This window comes from Eublepharis macularius, chromosome 10 (assembly GCF_028583425.1).
Source record: "Eublepharis macularius isolate TG4126 chromosome 10, MPM_Emac_v1.0, whole genome shotgun sequence".
In the NCBI taxonomy this organism is placed as follows: domain Eukaryota; kingdom Metazoa; phylum Chordata; class Lepidosauria; order Squamata; family Eublepharidae; genus Eublepharis; species Eublepharis macularius.
The window spans coordinates 38,339,530-38,359,918 of NC_072799.1; the positions used below are offsets into that span (position 1 = coordinate 38,339,530).

At 42.0% G+C, this 20,389-nt stretch overlaps 1 protein-coding gene across 1 annotated transcript; it reads left to right on the plus strand.

Moving 5' to 3' along the window:
• The first annotated feature begins 431 nt into the window (after nt 1-431).
• REC114 (REC114 meiotic recombination protein) lies at nt 432-16,868 on the plus strand. Its single transcript, XM_054989623.1, has 6 exons — nt 432-572; nt 965-1,054; nt 3,477-3,560; nt 5,351-5,563; nt 9,210-9,254; nt 16,707-16,868. The coding sequence occupies exons 1-6, from the start codon at nt 432-434 to the stop codon at nt 16,866-16,868; spliced, it is 735 nt and encodes a 244-aa protein (XP_054845598.1).
• Nucleotides 16,869-20,389: the final 3,521 nt, after the last annotated feature.

A 20,389-nucleotide genomic window follows, 5' to 3' on the forward strand; every position in this document is an offset into this window, starting at 1 on the left:
AGATATTCAACCATACAGCTGTACTTAAGGTCAAGTCTATGCACATGCTGGATTCTGGACTTTAGTGTGGGTCACTTAACTAGTGAAACCAACCCCTGGTTTTACATGTACTAAACATAATTTGGTTCTTGTTTTATATTTTGAATATTACTAATTCTGTAGGTACTGTCTTAGACAAGGAGGGTTTGGGCAGGATACGATGTTTAATGGAAGGGATCTCTCTCATGCTTACTTCTTCCTTATCTAATATTTGAACCAAACATTTGGGTGAGGGAAGTAAGTGTCTTTCTGAATGGTATTGCCTTAAATTCGTAATTTTATTGTCTCTTTGATAATTATCAGTTTGTTTGTACCTGAATTTACCTAAAATTATAAGTGTTAGTTCTTTACTGTTCTGTCCTGTTCCCACTACATTTCCTGTAGCTAACAAGATGGCGACATGCAATGATGACGTTCCAGTAACAGAATGGTCACGGGACTCTTCCTCCTGTCTCAGTGCTACAGAGTGGCCACTGAGACGTTATGGCCGATTCATGTCTGGAGCACTGAACACTGCCTCAGGCTCCTGGAAGGTGAGCTTGGTTCATTTGGGCAAAGAGAAGGACACCTTTATGCCACTGAATCTGTAGATGAATCTGTCTTACACAAGAGGTAAAAAGATTTGCAAAAGCATCAAAGCTCAGCCTTCATTATCTATGACCTGGTACAACCAAACACTGATTAGTGTTTCTGAGCATGTGCAGAAAGCATTTATTTGCCTATCAGTAACTTCAACATCCCCCACATCTGGGGTTTAGGAGCAAGCCTCCCAGAATGCAAAATGTAGCTTTTAAAAAACATGTGTCTTGTTGCCTGGGCATCTGTCAGTGTTTGCAGTCCTCTTTACCCTCCCACCTTTAAATTAAAGCTGTTGCTGTATTATTCCTAAAACTGCTTCTCTCTTTTTTGTTTAATTATAAAAAAGGTTTTGGAGTCAAATGAAGAATCTGGTTTTCTTGTTCTCACTGTAGTTATTTCAGGCCACTTCTTCATTTCAAAAGGAAAAGAAGTACTGGTAAGGACTTACTTTCATCCACATTCCTTCTTCAGTTTGATATTTTTCATAGGATTGCTGTTGAATTTTATTTACTGTAGTTTTGATTAACGTAGTTCACAAGTAAAAGCACCTAGCTGAACTTTTTCTGATTATATAGCTGTCAATACTAATTAGGAAGTTACTACTAAGGAGCGAGAGCCTCTGAAATAGGTTGTCCATTCTGACCTGCTGTTATTTTAATAGTCACTGCTTAAAAATATATTGTTGACAATATAAGGTCTTTCAGTAAACAATACACTGATACTGAAATGGTATTACAGAGACCCGAATGTAATGCTGTGGTTGGAGTGCTGGGTTAAGAACAAGTAGATAGAAGTTGAAATCCCTGCTGATCACCAAAGTTTATGGAACATCATATGAGGCAGTCAGTACCTCATAGCCACATAGGGATATTGCAAGCATAAAACTGGGAATGTCACCTTGAGCTCTTTGGAGGAAGACTGGATAAAAATTCCTTTTAAAAATTTACCACTGGCTGGACTAATTGACTTTGCATTGGAGAACTATCCTCAAGCCACTAAGCAGTTAATTAACATGATTATTTTAAAATTCTCTATATAATATTTCTGTCTGATATGGAGCTATTATTAGTTCAGGTATCCTGTGAACTATTCTCATATTGTCACTGCCCATATATAACTTTTCTGTTACCTGTATATAGACTTAGGAAGCAATCCTAAACAAGTCTAATCATAAGTAAGTCCCATGTTATTCAATGGGGCTCATTCACAGGAAAGTGTCTTTAGGAGAGCAATCATAAGAACACTGTCCTGAGAGTAAGTCCCATTAAATAGACCTGAGTAGGATTTCTTCCTAAATGTCTGGTGTCAGACCTGCTGTGCCTTCTTGGAGATGTCAATGTTCTATTTTGTTAACTAGATCTAGTCTTTAGATTCCTGAAAAGCAACTGTTCAAGTAACTTGTCAGAGGGCATCTTCATTGATTATGTACTTAACTAAATAAGATTTAATTATTTAAGATTTAAATATTAATACTTCAAAAACTTATTGATGCTTGTATAATTTTTAAGAGGGCCTAGTCCCATTTATTGTCTATAAAATTCAAACACTGACTTCATTAGAAAAATATCTAATCTGATACACACAGTGCTACACGACGTAGATACTGCAGGATTTGAGTCCAGTGGCATCTTTGAGACCAACAAGGTTTTCAGGGTATAAGCTTTTGAGAGTCAAAGGTCTCTTCTTCAAATACCATGATGACTCTGAGAAGCTTACACCCTGAAAATCTTGTTGGTCTCTAAGGTGCCACTGGACTCAAAACCTGCTGTTCTTCTGCAGACAGACATGGCTACCTACCCAAAACTAGTACTGATACTATATTTTATTTATTTATCTGCATTATCTATAATCCACCTTTCTCACTGAAGCTCAGGATAGATTACATAATGCAAGTCATTGCAATCAATAGGATGATACCTCTAATTAAGCAAGATGAAAGAAAGCAGAAGAGAGATGCAAAAAACAGGCTGGCAAATGTGGGCGAGTGCTTGAGACTCCAAGGACAGCCCAATTTCAGTCCTGCTCTTGGAGGAGATGGGAAAAGGAGACAGAACTACACGTTAGAATTGTTCATGCAATATTTATGTTACAAGATAATAGTTACACCACTACTTGTGAAATGTTATGTATTTGCTGCTTTCACTGACAATTATTTCTGCTCTTTTGAAACAAGATGTTAGAAGAAAGCAAAATCTGAGAATCAGTTATTTCTAAACAAAGAAGAATCATTCTAAAATAACCTGAAACATTTTACATAGCAGACAATATAAGGGAGGAGTGTGTTGATGATATTTTCTAATTTTACTCTGTTAGTTAGCATAATAAATCAAATATATTTATATGTATACCAAGCCCAGTTGTCTGTAAATGTTAGTTTTTGAATTATTAGCATCAGAAATTGAAGTTTATTTTTACATTCAAAAGCTCTTACCTTCTTTTAAAGGATATCTTTCTGATATTTTTCTATTCTAAAAGCAAGCATTCATTCTGTAATAGAAAAGAGTCCAGTAGCACCTTTAAGACTTAACCAACTTTACTGTAAGAAGAAACCATTTCATCTTACCCTTCACGCATCTGATGAAGAGAACTGTGGTTCTTGAAAGCTTATGCTACAGTAAAGTTGGTTAGTCTTAAAGGTGCTACTGAACTCTTTTCTATTTTGCTACTACAGACTAACATGGCTAACTCCTCTGGATCTATGATTCTGTAATAGAATAATTCATGTCACTAATTTAAAAACCTGTTTTTCCCAAATATTTTAAGTGGGGTAAAAGCAATGCTCAGGTGAAGCATTGTTTTCATGGGCTACATCCTGGATTTCTCTGTACTTCTCATTGGACTCTCTCTCCTTGTTTCAGGAAGGTTTTTCATTAATTGATGCTTCTCAGTGGTTGAAGATAGTAAGAAAATCAGATTGTATACTGTTTGGTTCAAAGATAAAGGTATGCTGCATCTGACACAACATTTGTTCTCTACATTCCCCCTTGCATATATGCATTTCATCAGACATAGTCACATTGAGGCACTTCTTAAAAAAGGTTTGTTTTTAGGAAATCAGTCATTGATGAATTTAACTGAGATGTTTCATTTAGAATCATTTTCTTAATGAATAGTATATGTATTAGAATCACTGTATTCTTATTCTTCACCTTGGAGACTTTTAAAATAATATTCCCTCAAATTGTTTGGTATAGATCTGAAGTTTTTATTGAGCAGTTGTGCTAGCTCTAAAAAGTACTGCCCAATCACATAAAAATGCTGCTGAATGAATTTATATTCCACTAGTTCACACAATGTGAATATAATTTCATAGTTTTGTATTTGGAAACAGTATGTTAAAAAGTCAAAATAACCCTGACTGTATGAATCAGGCAAAACTGACTGATGAAAGCATTAATATATTGGTATTAAAGGTCATGTTGATAAAAGTAACATGAGAAGCCACTCCGAGGCATCAGCCATTGTTTATTAAGATGTCTTATCTGTGCTATATCCCCAATCATTTAGAAAGAAGCATTATCTGCGATTAAATGAAAAACATTTATCAGCAAGATAAACAATGACAATACCTCATCAAAACTGGGGTGGTTTGATTCATAATGAAATATTAATCTTTTGACCCTTGTGAAAGTTGCTAGAGGAATTAAAATTAAAATAACAGCTTTACAGTGCTGTCTTAAGCAGATTATACCCTTCTGAATCCATCTAAACCAGTGGATTCATTTAGAAGGGTGTAATTCTGTTTAAGATTGCACTGCTAGTTGTCTTGCTTTGTCAAGAAGCTTGTCACACCACCAACTCATTTTAAATGTTTTTAAAAGATAGCTTATACTTCTATGAAACCTTGTTGGGCATTGAATATGCGGGCTATTTCTTTAATAGCTACCTTTTAGAATCCATTAAAATGGCTGATGCGTAATGGCAGCTGTTGAAGTATGTGTATTAGCACTGGTTTTTAAAATGCACACGTAAGGACCCAGAACGGGCTTGCAGACTTACCCCGGGGTGATATTGCAGCCTGGAGGAGAAGCTAGAGCAGAGGGAGGATGCTCATCCATTAGAAGGTTGGCACATGGTGGGGAGGAACAGGGAGGAGTGTAGGAGGGGCCTGGCTCCTCACCAGCAGCCCCTTGTGGTCTGAGCCATCATTCATGTTTGGGTGGTGGAAGCAGACTGATGGTCTCCCTCCCTCGATGCCAGCTGTGCGTGGGGTTTGCATGTCACAACTTGGTGGGAATTTCGAGGCATTGGGCTGGATCCACTGGGGTGAGTCATACTGACTGGGCAGCTCATCCCCTTTTTTGGGTTTCCCTTAAGGGATCTGGGGAAAGCTGATAGGTATGCCCCTGGGCTGGCCATTGCAGGCCTCACTCTGGGTAGCAGGGACCATCGGGGTCATTCCTAGATGGTTGCTACACCCCCTACCATCCCACAGTGCCCAGCAGGCAGGCTGGGGAATGAGGGCCATTGAGTGGCAAAGGATTGTTAGATAGTGGATCCCTTTACCCATGGTGTGCCAATGCTCCAATGGCTGTAATCAATAAAGTTGCAGCCTGTTTTCATCCAAAGATGGTCTGTTGTGCATTCTTTGCTGGTGTGTTGTGGATTCTTTGCCCAGGCATCAGCCTCAAAATTAGCCTATATGGATGCAATAGACATTTTAATTTGACTTCTGCTTAGCGTTCGAGAGCTTAAAAACTAAATGTCAGTTTTCTCTCTGGCTTTGAAATAGAACAAACACCGTATGTTTCGTGTACAATTTGCGGGAGATTCCAAAACACAGTCAGAGGAACGCTGCTCTGAATGTGTGCAAAAACTTGCTGAGTATATGCCCATTCAAATAATGGATGCAGCAAGACAGGAACTACAACAAAGTCACAAGCAGCAGCTTGAAGATGAAAGTCAAGTGAGAGATGCTGAACAAAATCTGCCAGTGCAACACACTGTGAGTTTATGAGATGCTTTTATTCATCTGTGGGTGGATTGACAGAAAACAGAGAGCTTCTCACTCTGGTACATTATTTAAACTTTGCCTTGTTGTAATCCATATTAGTTAAGTAGTGGCAGCTGCATTTGAATAACACTTAAATTTAAATTGTGCTTGTTACTCTTATTGTTCTTGCCCTTCAAGATTTCAGGCAGAAGCTTTGTTTTACAGGATGCCAAGCCTGTGTTTTGCCAGGGGCACTCTTTGTCAAGGGTCACAGCTTCCAGGTGCCTTGTTGCCTTTGGCCTCAGCTCAGGAGGAAACCAGCAGACATTGTTGGCCTGTGTGCTAGCCAGGTGAAACAGCTTCCCAAAGGGGATCTTTTGATGGTCTTGGCATGGGAAGATGTGCTAGTCAGACATGTTGACTCCCTATCGCTGGCTTCTGGCACTAGGATGCAGCACTGTCTCTGTGTCCAGTGTCAGGCCTAGCTGAGAGCCAAGCAACAAGTGACGCCTGACACAGGCTGGACACTTGTCAGCTTCTCTCAAGTTTTAATGGGAAATGTAGGCGTCCTGGTCTTGCAGCTTAGCTCTCCATTTAATTGAAGTTTACAGAGGGGCAGTCTATGGGAGGGAGAACATGCGGTCATGAGGGGAGAGCAGGTGTCGGGCTCTCACTGGGCTGGGCGTGTGTAGGGCGGAGGTTCTGTAAACTTCAATTAAATGGAGAGCCAAGCTGTAAAACCAGGATGCCTACATTTCCCATCAAAACTTGAGGGAAGCTGACAAGTGTCCAACCTCTGTCAGGTGTCACTTGTAGCTTCTGAATAGGCCTCAACAGCCAGTGAACAATGAGTGAGGTATGTTCTGACAATTCTGATTTCATCTATTCTTTGGCCTATACTCTGTTGTCTAACAACTTGACCCCATTACTACACAAAAGAGCCACTTATATATTTATTAGTTTATTTAAAAATATTTATATCCTACCTTCTCGCTCTACAACCCAAGGCAGCTAACAAAGCAAATCACAAATGTGAAACGATTTAAATATTTAACAATATACATGATGATGCTGAAGGCAGTATTCCAAATCAAAGAATCACTTTAATGTATTCAATCTTATCTGAAGCAATATCAGGAGGACTGGTTGATAGCAAGATGTTACCTCCTTTCTTTCATTGACAGTCAGCTGTAAAATAGAAAAAAAATAAAATGTTCAGATTTTGGCTTTCTGCTCTTCGTGGCTCCCAGAAACTACAAACTGTTGAGACCCTCAATAGCTCTCTAGCACTCATCCAAATTAGTTAGCTGTGATCTGTTCTTGGATTTCATGTATTTTGTTGAGGAAAAGAAAAAGTTAGAAAGGTAAATGGATCCACAATAAGATTTTACCTTTGTTGCATTGTTTTTGAGCACAGAAAACTTTTTTTGGCTCTGCTAGGTTCCAAAATTCTCATCAGTCAAATGAGATTTTAATTCCAAATCATTCTGAGAAGGCTGCCACTTCCATCTGTTTCTTCCTGTGGAGCACGAGATACATACTCAGTGGCCATTGCCGCTGCTATTATGTCAACTGGACTAAATGGATTTCTTGTGAAAAGTGCTGTGTTGCGTCTCAAAGTATCCCTCAACATGCTTTTTGGGGGATTGTGACAGCAGAATATGACACACAAACAAATGTAGCTTTTGAGTCCACAAATCAGTCTCTTCCTTCCCACTCACTATTGAAAAAGTAGGTCCTCTGTTTATTAATGGCATGCCCATTCAATAACTAGAAAAACAACGTATTGGATTTGTAGAACCTTGGCCCCTCCATCCACATAAACAAAAGCAAAGCCTTCAAACAGTACCTTCACATAATAGCTACTGAGAGTGGAACTACAAGTGACAAAAGGCACAGGTTGGACACTTGTCAGCTTCCCTCAAGTTTTGATGGGAAATGTAGGCATCCTGGTCTTGCAGCGTGGCTCTCTGACTGCTGTCCAATGGACTTTTCAACTGTTACTTGTCCAACATTCCGCCAAGCTGCCTACATTTCCCATCAAAACTTGAGGGAAGCTGACAAGTGTCCAACCTGTGCCTTTTGTCACTTGTAGTTCCGCTCTGAATTACATTGAACATGCTCCCAAACTAATATGCATAGCATTGCTGCCTTCCTTGGAAGCAGAATGCTTTCACACCATGGCATGGAAGATCTATGGTCAGAGACAGTATACTTCAATGCAAACTTTTTGGGGTCTTTTCTTGAACGTTGCTTTGAAAATTCTAAACATTGGATCAGATCCAACAAGCTTTTGGGGAGAAAGGAAGGGGGATTCTCTTTACCATTCAAAAAGTATGAGATCAGAAGAAAGGACATGGAGAATGGGGGTTGCAGCATGGAGAGGCATTGAGTGAGGCTGAATGAAAAAGCAGACTGGATCTGAATGTTCAGATCACATAATTGTATGAAACAAGCTGGGGATCATGAGGGGGGGATTCCATCCTCCACTCCTTAGGCCAGCCATCTGTAGCATCACTGTGGTGGTGGCAGCAGCTCCCCCTGACCTAGTCCACCCAACTCCAGCTTCAACTCACCCAGGCCCCACCTGATGCCACATTAATGGTAGCAGTGACTCCCCCACAATGTGATTGGGTATCCTGCCTGCCTGCCATTGAAGGGGGAGATTCCATCTTCCCTCTCAGCCAGCCATCTGTAGCTTTGTTGTGATGGGTGTTCCCCACAAACTACCCCTCAGCCTTGTTGCAGCAAGGGCAGCTTCCTTGGCTCTCCCAGCCTCCTTATTCTGTGAGGTCTCTTTGTGGTTTTTTACATTTCCCCTTTTTCTCACTTCTTTTTATCATGATGTCAGCTACTCTTGTTGAGTTTGCGATTTCTCCACACGCACACATACACATACCATACCTGCAAAAAACCAGCCAACCTGCCAGGCTTTATCCCAGCAAGCAGCATTTGAAATCACAACAAGATGGCAGGGAAAGGTCTTTGCCTTCCCTTCAGCCCAGCTGGCCAGCCTTTGTTCTGGCTTGCAGCGGCAGCTCTCAGGATCAGAGAAAGCCAGCAGGGAGTGCTGGCAGGGCTTTGCTACCCCCACTTCAGGCTAGTCAGCTTGCTGGGGACAGCGTTTCCTTGGCAGTTGCAGATCCACATGCTATGGCTGACTTCAGCTGCACTGAAGCATCTTTCTACTGGCCAATCAGAAGTCTGCTGAGTAAAAACACCTGGCCTTACCCACTTTCTGAAAACACTTAGTGAGCACCAGGAAAAGTTTCTGTGGGTACTGAGCTGGGGACCACCACTACTATGCTGTAGCGTGGTGGATAAATGGTTGGGCTGCGAGACAGCACTCTGCTGGTTCAACTCCCACGACTGCCATGAGCTCAGCAGGTAGCTTTGGATAAGCCACTCCTCTCAGCCCCAGTTCCCTGGCTGTATTGTGGAGATAATAATAGCACTGACTTTGTTCACCAGTCTTAGTGGGGAACCAAACTGTCTTAGCAAATTCATGAAATTTGCCCTGGATTGTCCATGTGACTGTCCACATTTTAAGGTAAGTGTTTTGACATGCCCAGACTGGAATAATATTCTTTGTTTTTAATGTTTCTGTACTATTTTTGTTGCCTTGATTCATTTATGAATACTATTAAATATTGTACAGGTTTCTCCAGCTCAAGGAAGAGTAACTGCAGCAGAACTAGCACAGGTAAAAAGCTGAACACAGGACAACTAATTTTTGTAGCAAAAGAATAAGATCAGCTGTGGAAAAAGTAGTATTTTTCAAAAACTAAATCCATCTGAAATGTAGAAAAAACTTATTCATAGGTATGAAAGTACAACTTAATATATGCTTCAAAGGGCAAACATACAAGGGCATTCTTTTTTTAAATACTTTCTTTCCCCTATCATTCCCAGCTCATCAACAATTCCCATATCCATGTGTACAGTTCTACCTTCTTCCTCAGTTCCATCATGGGGTTGCTTCCAAATACTTTGTCACTACACCCTGACATGAGACATGCAAATCTGGGTTAAACTGTAGGCAATGCCACATGGAGCTTTTTCTCCACTGCAACATCCCTTCTTTTGTTTCCACATAAAATCACCCTCCAGTCCTACATGAATCATAATCAGCTTTTTAAAAAATTTAAAAACTCTGGGGTGGGGAGATCTTTCCCAGCATAGTGCCCTTGGGTTGATCTTTTTTCATGTGTTCAGAAGGGAGAGTACACCTTGTGTTTGAATGAAAGGAAGTGGCCCCTTTGCCCCCTTCCTCTGAATGTTCACAGTGAACTGCCTTAGTATAATTGCTGACACCAATGAAAACTGAGATTTGGGGACGATTTCAGGCAATGTTATTATGCTCTTACTACACTATGTCCATACAAGTGCCAAGTGTTTTTTATCGCTCTCTTGATCAGTGTCGAAACTTTCCTGAGGTGCTCTCTTTCCTTCCTCCCAGCAGTAAGAATTCAACCAGTCTTTTCAATGCAGAAGACTACAATTAGACATCCAGTACTTACAGCAATTAGCTTTACCAAAGTATTCAGGGGCAAAACTACAAGCAACAGCAGCCATGGGTGCATCCAGCACCCATCTGGACACCTGAAAACTAACTAACTGATCCTAAAGACTCCCCCAAAGCATAGTGAGGATACCAGCCTGTAATAACCTCCTCTGCTGGGCATAGCCTGGTATACAGACCACCTCTCAGAGATGCTAGAGGGGAAGGGCCCACTGGGGCACCCATTTAATGCCTCCTTTCCACCCCTTCAGGATCCAGGGATGGTAAAGATAGCTGCCACTGCTAGCCTATAGAAGGGGGAATACATTGGCTCCCCCTCCCTCAGTTTTGTACAAGAAAGATCCCACCTTCCACAAGCTCCTTCTGTGTGCCACATAGCAAAACCAGACAGCCACAGCTGAGGTAAACCCCACACTCCCTGAAGACTTTCTCTCAGATTTCCTGTCACACAGAAGAGAGGAAGAAAAACAGGAATATATTGGGGAAAAGAAAGAGAAATCAGGGCAAAATAATGTAAATAGATTCCCAAAAGGTATGGGGTAACAGGTGCTAAATTTAATTTAATTCAACTCAAAGTTGGTAAGACACAAAAAACAGATTCAAAATAAAATATAGTTAGCTATATCCACAATGATTTCCGTCACCTTTCTTCCTCTCCTTGAAGAGGATAAGAAATCAAAACCAGTCCTGGCTCCTCTAAGCAAGCTACCAGCAATCAAACCAAACCAACAGGTTTCCCCCTAGTTGTTTTATGTTCACATGCACAGTAGCTACTCATGACACATTCCTTTTCCTATGCCAAGGGCATTTCAACTGAAGCAGCTAACTCAGGGAAGCACATTCTCCTGTGTTACAGCTCCTAGCAAAAAGAAAACCAAATAATATACAAAAAGAAACTAAACTTTTAAAAAGCTGAACATGGAATCAAAATCCCAAGAGAAGGGGCTTATCAAAATAATACTGACCCTTGAACATAAACCCCAAGAGACTAAAGACTTCCAGTGTATTAAGGCTGACTTAATGTCACACAGCGTTTCCTTCCCACAGGCACTAAACATCCTAACTGCACCATCAAACAATGTGTACTTAACAAAACAAAGCTCAATGGGAATAAAATCAACAGAACTGCCCTTAGGGTAAGACAAATGGTGAATCTAATAATATTGATCAGGTGTCTTCTTTGACACTTCTCCCATAGGAGATATAGTCAGGTCAGGCAGCTGCTTCCTTCAACTCTCCTTTGTAGCTTTTCCTTTACTTCTTGCTCCACACATCTGTAACATTTTTTGCCAAAATGAAAACCCTAGACCCAAGAAGGAACGTGGAAACCCCACTGTAAGTCTATCCGTCAAATATAAACCCTCTGGTTGTTTTGGATATACTGACAACTGATGTAAGCAGTATTGGTCTGAGGGCCTTTACCAGCTCTGTCCTACCTCATCCACCTTTTCTTCTTGGAAGTGTGATTATGTCCACCTGGCTTGCCCCACTTACTGGCCTTTGCTGGCTGGGGGCCTCCACACAAGAAGTGTGCTTTGAAAACACCACATCTTCACTGTTGGAGGTCCAGGACTGAACCCACTGCTTAGCCCCCACACTACTCTAAGCTTCCAGTTACTAGTTAGAAACCAGATGGCTACTATCAGAGTAAGTTCTGATCACTTGCCTAGCCAGCTTCAAACACTGGTTCCATAGCTGCAAGCTTTCTTTGTACCATGGAAAAGTCAAGCTAGCTTAGTATACTCTGTGCAAGCCTGCATAATGTCTGGTAACTGACCAGAGCTAAACCTCTGCCTGGTTGAATTTGTACAATACCACTTTATCCAGTATAAGCATTCAACAAATTACAATCCACGGCCATATGTTTAATTTCTTCCTGTTCCATACACTGCTCTTTATTTCCCTCCTTTTGTTCAACCACACTATTCAGGATGGAGCTAGAAAAGGGTCCACATATTCTCCTCTCCATATCTTTAGCATAGCTATTGGCAGCAAATAGTTTCCTAAGGCCAGCTAGGGTGCCTCTTACAGGTATGCGTCTTGAAGAAAACCTGTGAGCCAGAAGGGAAAATTCCCACTTACCTGCTGCTTCAGTTGGTGAACCATTATCCATTGGCTATGCCAAACCTGCTCACAAGGAGCAACCCTGACAGGACCATCTAATAGCCTACCTTACCTCCCCACCACCAGCCTGGGCTACTTTGGCAGTCCCACTCAGGCCACCCAGGATTAATGCTACTCCTTATACCCTGCTCACCACCACAGCTGGGGTTGATTTCTCACCTATAGGAACCACTGCAACAAAGTTGCTGTTAGGAGTTGAAACTTGAGGTGCCTCCTGAGTAACAGCATTCTGTTCTGCTTACTTCTCCTGTTGCAACTTTGCCAGCCTGCTGGAAAGATCTTGCATCAAAAGATCCCAACCCTCCTCCTTCAAACTTGAGGGTCTTTTTTCCTCCCAGTGCTAGTGGACCTTTCCATTATGGCAATCCAGGCCTTGAGGTCATGCAACCTGGGCTCATCCTTGATGGAAGACGATATCTGCAATTGGCTCCTTCTCTTTTAGCAAGCCCAAAGAACACAGAGGCTAGAAATTCCACTCTAATGTAATTCTCCCCACCATCTTCACACTCACATTATTGCCTCTGCATTTATCAGGACAGGAGATGCCAAAGAGAAGGAGGGATTTCCATCACTCTGGAAAAGAGGGAAAGCCCCTAACAAATGGCTAGCATCTTTGTCCAACACATAGCTCCTTTAAATGTCCACTTAAGAACCCCTTAGGAGAGTTTTCCCCTCCTTTCTCCTATTCCAACACTCTACGATCTCCATCTAAGAGGACCCAGTACAAGGCAGAGCTTTTGTTACTAATTTTTTTTCTTTTAATTACAAATGGGGCGTGGCGTCGGAGCCTTCGGGTATGGACGCACATTGAAAGATCTCTGTCTCCTTCCTCCCTGTAAACCCCGGAAAACAGCTGATATCGTTTACCCTGCATTATATATTTGAGAAAGCAGACGCAGAGGGAAAAGAAGATCTATCCAAAATCGGCAAGAAATTTGCAGCAGCTCTTTTACAGCACAACTCAAACTATGCCTCAGGAATGCAGCAAGGCCGAGCTATCCAAAATGGCCGACAGGAAACTTGTAGAAACAAATGCAGCAGCAAAAACTAATAACCACTCCCTCGAGGCACAGTTTGCAAAATTTGAAGAAAACCTGCTCAAGCAAATGACGCTGCTCATCCAGCCGCTATCTACACAATTAACAGAAATCAAATTAGAACTTCAAAAGACAAATCAAACAGCTGAAAGTGCTATGGAACTTAGTATCATGTCTCAAAGAGACGTAAGAGAAGTATATAATAAACTAGAACAGCAGGAGGAAAGAATTCTTCACCTGCAAGTGTCAGCTTGTTACAGAAATCTCAAGCTCCGTGGGATTGAAGAGTCCCTTATAGAAAATGAAAATATAATCAGAACATTAACACCTTGGCTATCTAAGCTGCTGGGCATTAAGGAAGGCACAAACCAACTCATAACAAAAGCTTATCGCATCGGATCTTTAAGCCAGCAGAAAAAAAGAAATATGCCGAGAGATATCATTATTGAAGTACCAGATACTAACATCAGGAAGAAAATAATCAATGAAGCAAGATCCAAAGGCTTTCTATTATTCAATAACACCCAGATACAAGTATACAGTGACCTGCCTAATGAAGTTCTCTTAAAGAGAAAAGAACTTAAACCCACAACTGAGACTTTGAGGAGAGCGAAAGTACAATACAAATGGTGGAATTACACGAAACTACTGGTCTATCACAAAGGACATCGTCTTATTGCTTCAGACTACGACTCTGCAGCATCAATGTTAAATGAACTGAACCTAGAAGAACCGATGGAAACAAGCAAACCAAGTCAAAAAAGAAAATTTTCTCAGTCAACATCTTCATCCCCTCAGAAGGGAAGTAAAATTTCAATAAGAGACAATTGATTTAGACACTTAGCCACAATGCTAAAATTTAAGGGAAGCGTTATCATAATACTCTTTATTGAAGATTCAAAATGGGGTAAGAAAGGGAGGGGGGAGTTCGGTCCTTTCAATGTAACTCCTTTTTTAGTTAAGCCCGGTAAGTTTTGGTATATACCAAACTAGTGTGTGAATAGAACACACTAGCTAAAAGGGCTTTGGGGAACAAATCTATTATTTTTGTGCAGTTTGTAACAACTGGCCAGGGGATTTGTGGGAGGGAAAGGATTTGAAATAGATCTCCCATTATTGTGATCTTAGAGCTAATCAACCAAGAGTTCCGTGGGAGGGAAAGATAAGATAACTAGGGAAAGGGGAAATGGAAACATCAAGGGAGGGGGAGAAATTTCTAAAGCTCATTTGTATTGTTAATTACAAATGAGCAAACTCTTTCATTACCCCCTGGTTTTCACTGTGAAAATCCCACATCACCTGAATAATGGTGTGTGGGATGATGGTGGAACAGGCCCTGTATGTGCGCATTTAGGAGCCAATCTACACCTTTCCTGTCCACCAACAAGGAAGGAAATGGCACCAAGAATGAAAGGCTGACTATGCCATCAAAATGCTTAAGGCTGCAAGTACTAGGAGTCTTACATGCCAACCAGCTAGCTCAAGAGGAAAACTCCTGGAGCTGCCATCTGGAGCTACTCACTCAAAACATCTGCCACCCTAAACAGCAAACTCTGGAGCAGCAGCTGAAATGCTACCCCAGCCCAAGCCAAAACAGTTGGGTTGAAAGGGAGAGGCTCTCCCCACTCGGAATTCACTCTCCTCCACTATTTTCCCTCCTTGTTGAGCTCACAACCACTAAGGCAGACTCTCTAACGTTGACCAGATTGCCCCCTCTGTGGTCAGAAGAATCCTGCAGCAAAAAGTCCTCACGTGTGGCAGCTAAAATGCTTACTGAATCAGGGCTTCTATTACCTAAATGCCAAGAAAAAGCCTAGCAGTTCAGCCAGGGCATGCTTCAGGACTGCCTGTGCCCTCCCCATTGGCCAGAGTAAATGAGGCTTCAAGTGGCCACTGTAGTTCATCCCCTTCATTCCTTTGAAAGAAAGATGTTGGTTAAAGTATCTCCCAGCCCCAATTCAGGATGGGGAATGGGATTCTTCCCTTATATACCCTGTTCAAAGTGTATAAATCTATTAGAATTTATTTTGCATTTCTTTTCAATTTCTTTCACATGGACTTCATGAATGCTTGCTGTCACAGGGTTAATTTACACTACGGCTTGACATTTACCTCTCAGGGTTTTCCTGATAGCAGTCTTTTGAAAGCACGGCCACATTTTAGAAACACAGCATTCTAAAAACCATCTTTGTAACATGTTTCAGCATGTGGTAACATGCAGTTTTCCTGTGTGGGTGGTTTTTGAACTTGTAGGGATGGTGTTACTGATCAGATTAAGATCCAGCATTCTGTTCGCCAGATCCAACAACTGTTCACCAGATACCTCTGGAAACTTGTGTCTCTGGTGACAGCCATTACATCGACCCCAGAATCAGAAACACATTTTTTTTCTAACATGGAGGTCATAGATCATAGAAAGATCATAGAAAGATAGCTCCAGCCACTTGATCATTTTAGCTGACATTTTCTATAGCTTTCCCAACTCTAATACCATGAGATGTACACATTTCTAAGTGTTGCCAATGCCATTGCATAAATCTTTGATTCTGCATTCTGATCTGTTTATGATGAGGCAGTTTCTTCTTGGTGATTATCACCATTATACGATATTGTTTGGTTTCCCCCCAAAATCATTTACCATAGAAATACTACCTAGAAAATGTATTTTGGTATAAACTAGGGAAATGAAACAGATTTTGGGTTCTGCATTATAGAAATGAAGAGACTACAAATATGTGCAAGTGAAGGGAAAATTTGAAAATTCCACCCCACTTCTTTCCTTCCAAACTCTCAGGAGTTGAGCAGGCCCATTGCTTACTTGAGAACCTATTGAGGTATGCAGGAAAATATGACTTTGTGTATAAGGGATTTCCTAAATACACATTGGATTTTTATGGACAAATAAGAAAGCTGAGGAAAGCAGTATTTGTTACCTGGCAGTGAAGGGATGAGTATGAGTATGAGTATGAGTATGAAGGTACTCATTTGCTGTCTCTACTAGTTGATCTATAGCCAGACACTGAAATCCCATTAAGGAAACTACTAGCCAAGTGCTGGACAAACTAAAAAAAAAGTGTAGACAAGAGCAATTAGCAACCAACATAGTGCAAAATTATAAAATAGATGTGTTGTCAAAATTAGACTGTTTCTAACAGCTATTGTTTTAAAGACATTCTGCATTTCTTTTTTAAAAAAATTTAAATTAACTTTAAAAACAATATACAACGCATAAACAAGAAAACAAATTACACAATGTTAAAGTCAACTATAATACAAGAAAAAACAGATAGCTTATAACATACATTCTGCATTTCTAACATGAAAGTTGGTTTGCCACCTTAATTTCATCAAAAGCAGAGTAGCCAGCATGAATTGCAAACTGAAAAATACTGTTTTAGACGTAAAAAGTATCTTTACATTCTAAGCATTTTAAAATTAAAACAACATTGATCATATCTGGTTGCTTCTGCAGGATTTACTGGCATCAAATTTTGCACTTCCTCTTGCCTATCAACAATCTGTGTGGAGTGCTGAAGATTTAGGCAATTTTATTCGTGTGTGTCTCTTGGATCAGAGTTTCCCAGCATTTGTAGAAGAAGTAGAAAAACAGCTGAAAAAAATTACAGAGGGTTAATAACTCCAGCATGGTTATATAGTTTAGAAACAGACCTAAAGCCAGAGTTCATTAAAGTTATATTTTCATAAAGAGCAAAAGAATCACAGGTAAGGAGTGGAGAACTCTTCTCTTCATGCACAGTTACTGCCCATCTACTGTTTGTTTTTTCTCCTTAGCACTTCTAGTATTAGAAGTATGTTTAGGTGAGAGAAAAGTACTTGGAGAAGTTTGAGAGGGGTGAGGGTGGGATGGGTTCTGCACTTCTTACCTGCTTATTTCTACTTGATTGGAGTAGACCAATGTTTAAATATATAGATCCACTGCTCTGAAGCCTCATTATTTTCTATAATAAATGTTAACTAAAGATTTGACAGTGTATCTCCTTGTAACCTGTACTTGAAAGTTGGAATGGAACCTTTAAACAATGTTGTATAACTGTATTAAAAAACAAGTTTTTTTTTAAAAAAAATTTGGGAATTAGATTTTTTCTTTTAGGAGTTAGAATGGATCTAAGTACAAGGTCCACTGCAGCTTCATTGGATATTTCTACATGGGCTCCTTTCGCACTTACGGTTTAAAGCACTATTTCTGAGCAATCAGGGGGATTGCAGTGGCTTCAGCTTGGCACCCGCTTTTTTCACACTGTTCATGGCAGTTTCGATTTGGCATCTTGTGATTCCTTTCAGACCCACCGCCAAAAGTCTCCATTCAGTTTCAGGCTTTTAGAGCATTACAGTGCACATCACTGTTTTAAAAAAAACTTTGTGCATAGTAAGGTGTGGGCTTGGAAGGCCAGCAACCTCAGCCTGGGAGGTGGGCACTTGCTGGCCCTGCCAGGCTGCAGCCTGCGCCCCCCCCAACATTCCAGCCTCTCGCCTCACCCACGGGGGCCACAGGGCAGGCGCATGCTGGCTCGCCCCAGCCAGGCCATGGCTTCCCCTCTGCAGTGTCAATTCCCAAACCCTGCTCCAGCCTACTACCTCTACTCCAGCCTACTACCTCTACTGCATCTCTCCCATGTGCTGTAGAAGTGCTACCTGGATTTCATAAGTTTGGTGTTTGTGTATGTTGGGGCGGGGTAGTGTCTTTAATGATTATGCATTTTAAAAGTACTGAGTTAACATTTCTAACTTTTTTGTATTTGTAGAATATAATTCTTCACAATGTTCAGAATAAAAGCAATTTTAAAAAAACCCTTGCTCCGGCCCGGGGGAGACAACAGGCAGGTGCACTTCCACTCCCCCACCCAGCCCATGGGGTAAGGTGTGCCGTGACTGACTGGCCCCCTGCTCTGCATAGCAGGTGGGGGGGCCTGGAGCATACATGCGTGCCCAGCCAGTTGTGGGCAGAGCTGCGACTCCCCCAGTGCTCGCCTGCTTCACCACTGGAAGGGCTGCAGAGCCAGAGGGCGGCTGTTCCCACTGAGTCGCGGTTTGCATCACTGTGCTGGGCCAACCCCTGCTCTTCTTACACGGGAGGGCTGCAGAGCATCAGAGTGGCTGCCCCAGCTGAGCCATGGCTTGCAGCTGTAAATGGAGAAGGAGATTGTTTCAGATGCCACCAGACTCTGTTCTTGCAGTGCCAGGCTAATGTGGCTTTCTCCCCTTGGGATAAGTGCAGGGGGCTTTGCCTGCACCTCTTAGGCAGATCAGAAGGGTGAAGAAAGTCTTCTGCTCTCTACACCTCGTCCTTCCTCAACAGTCCTTCTCCACCAGGAGAGCTCACCTCTCAGGCTACATTTCTCTTCCCAGATTGCCCTGGCTCAGCATTTCACCAGTGGCCCCGCCTGGCCTGCCCCCTTCAAGCCACACAGTTGCCTGTTTGGCCAAATTCATCATAATGGTGAGCTCCATTGATCCACTCTAAACCCTCCCGATAGATCGATCCATGAATCATCCCCTTGAAGGTAAACACGTGAAAAGGGGCCAAGCAGCTTCTGCCCATTTGCTCTGACTGTGAAAAAAAAGATGAACGGCCGCCCCATTTGATCCATGACTCGCAGCGCTGCACTGGGCTGACCCCCGCAGTGCATGTTACCTTTTACGTTTCAATGTTACTACATCTTCTGACCCACTCTTATGTTAACCACCTACCCCACTGTACTGTTCCCAACATTGCTGCTGGGCCGCAGCCTGTGCTCCCCCCACAACAATATACCAACCTCTTGGGGGGGGCTCATTGCAAGCACATGCACATCCCCACTGGATCATAGCTCCCCTCCATGGCACTGGCCCTCACACCCACCCCAGCAGGGGGGTGGGGCAGAAGACAGGTGCACTTCCACTCCCTGCCAAGCCTGAGAGGACTGTGGAGAACTGGCCCGCTTGCTCTCCTGCTCCACAGCCCTCCCTGGGCAAGCAGAGTGGGGGACAGCCGGTGTCACGGCTCAGCTGGCCCAGGTGCTCTCCCGCTCCACTCGCCCAGGGAGGGCTATGGAGCAGGAGAGCACCTGGACCGAACCACATAGCAGAGGGGCTGTGGAGCAGATGCACACCCAGCCCCGGTTCAGCTGGGCCAAATGCTCACTTGCATCATAGCCATGACATCCGCTGACCCTTGACTCACTGTTTTCTGAAAAAAATGGTGGAAAAGGAGTTTAGAGAGAGCTGAGTTGGGTGGGAGTAATTAATTCTGCACAGACCAATCAGCTCCCAGGGAGAAAGAGAGGGGGGAGAAGAGAAGCAAAAGTGTTCTTACTGACATTTATCACACCAGTCCTCCTGACTCGCCAGTGGATTTAAATTAAACTTGGGTTATGTCCACAGGTAGAAAAATCGGGGATCCTTCAGACAAAGAACGGAGCAGCGTCCCATAACTAGCTTGGAATGTGAAACCTGAGGAAACACGGGATGCAAAAAAGATACAGAGACGATGAAAAGACTGAGTGTGAAAGAGGCCATGGCATTAAAATGAGTGTTTTCAGTCTTGTGTTCTATAGCAGCTGTGTTTTACAGATATTTTTCACAATTTTTATTGAGAGAATTATGTAGATGAACACTGGTACTCATACTGGACTCTGGAAGAAAAGGGTATATTAAAGGAATAAAACCAGTCTTAGGTCTGGGACTTGGTTGGATCCCCTGGAAAAGTTTATATAAGGTGCATCTTTTTTCTTCTCCTTCCTCAAGCACCCTGTTGTTTTGTCCTGGAACTTCTCTCTCCATGCATTATCAGAGTTTTACAAATGGAGTATGCAAAGGGCTATGGCCCTTCCATCAACTCATTACTTCTACTGCATGTCTAGACCAGGTGCCACTGAAGATCAGCTGCCCAGTTACCAAGTAATTGGAATAACTGTACTGTGGGAAAACTAAGAGGGTTTGGGTTTCTTTAGTTTACAAAAAAATGACAAAAGGGGACATGACTGAAAACTAAATCATTATGAAAGGAGAACTTTTAATTCCCCCTCTTTTTTTATACATCTTTTCTCCACTTTTGTTAGTGGTTTGCATGTGTGGAAGAGAAAAAAAGAGGCAATTTCCCATTGTCATTGTCTATGACCCTTTGAGGGTAAATCATTTGCACATCCCAGCCAAAAA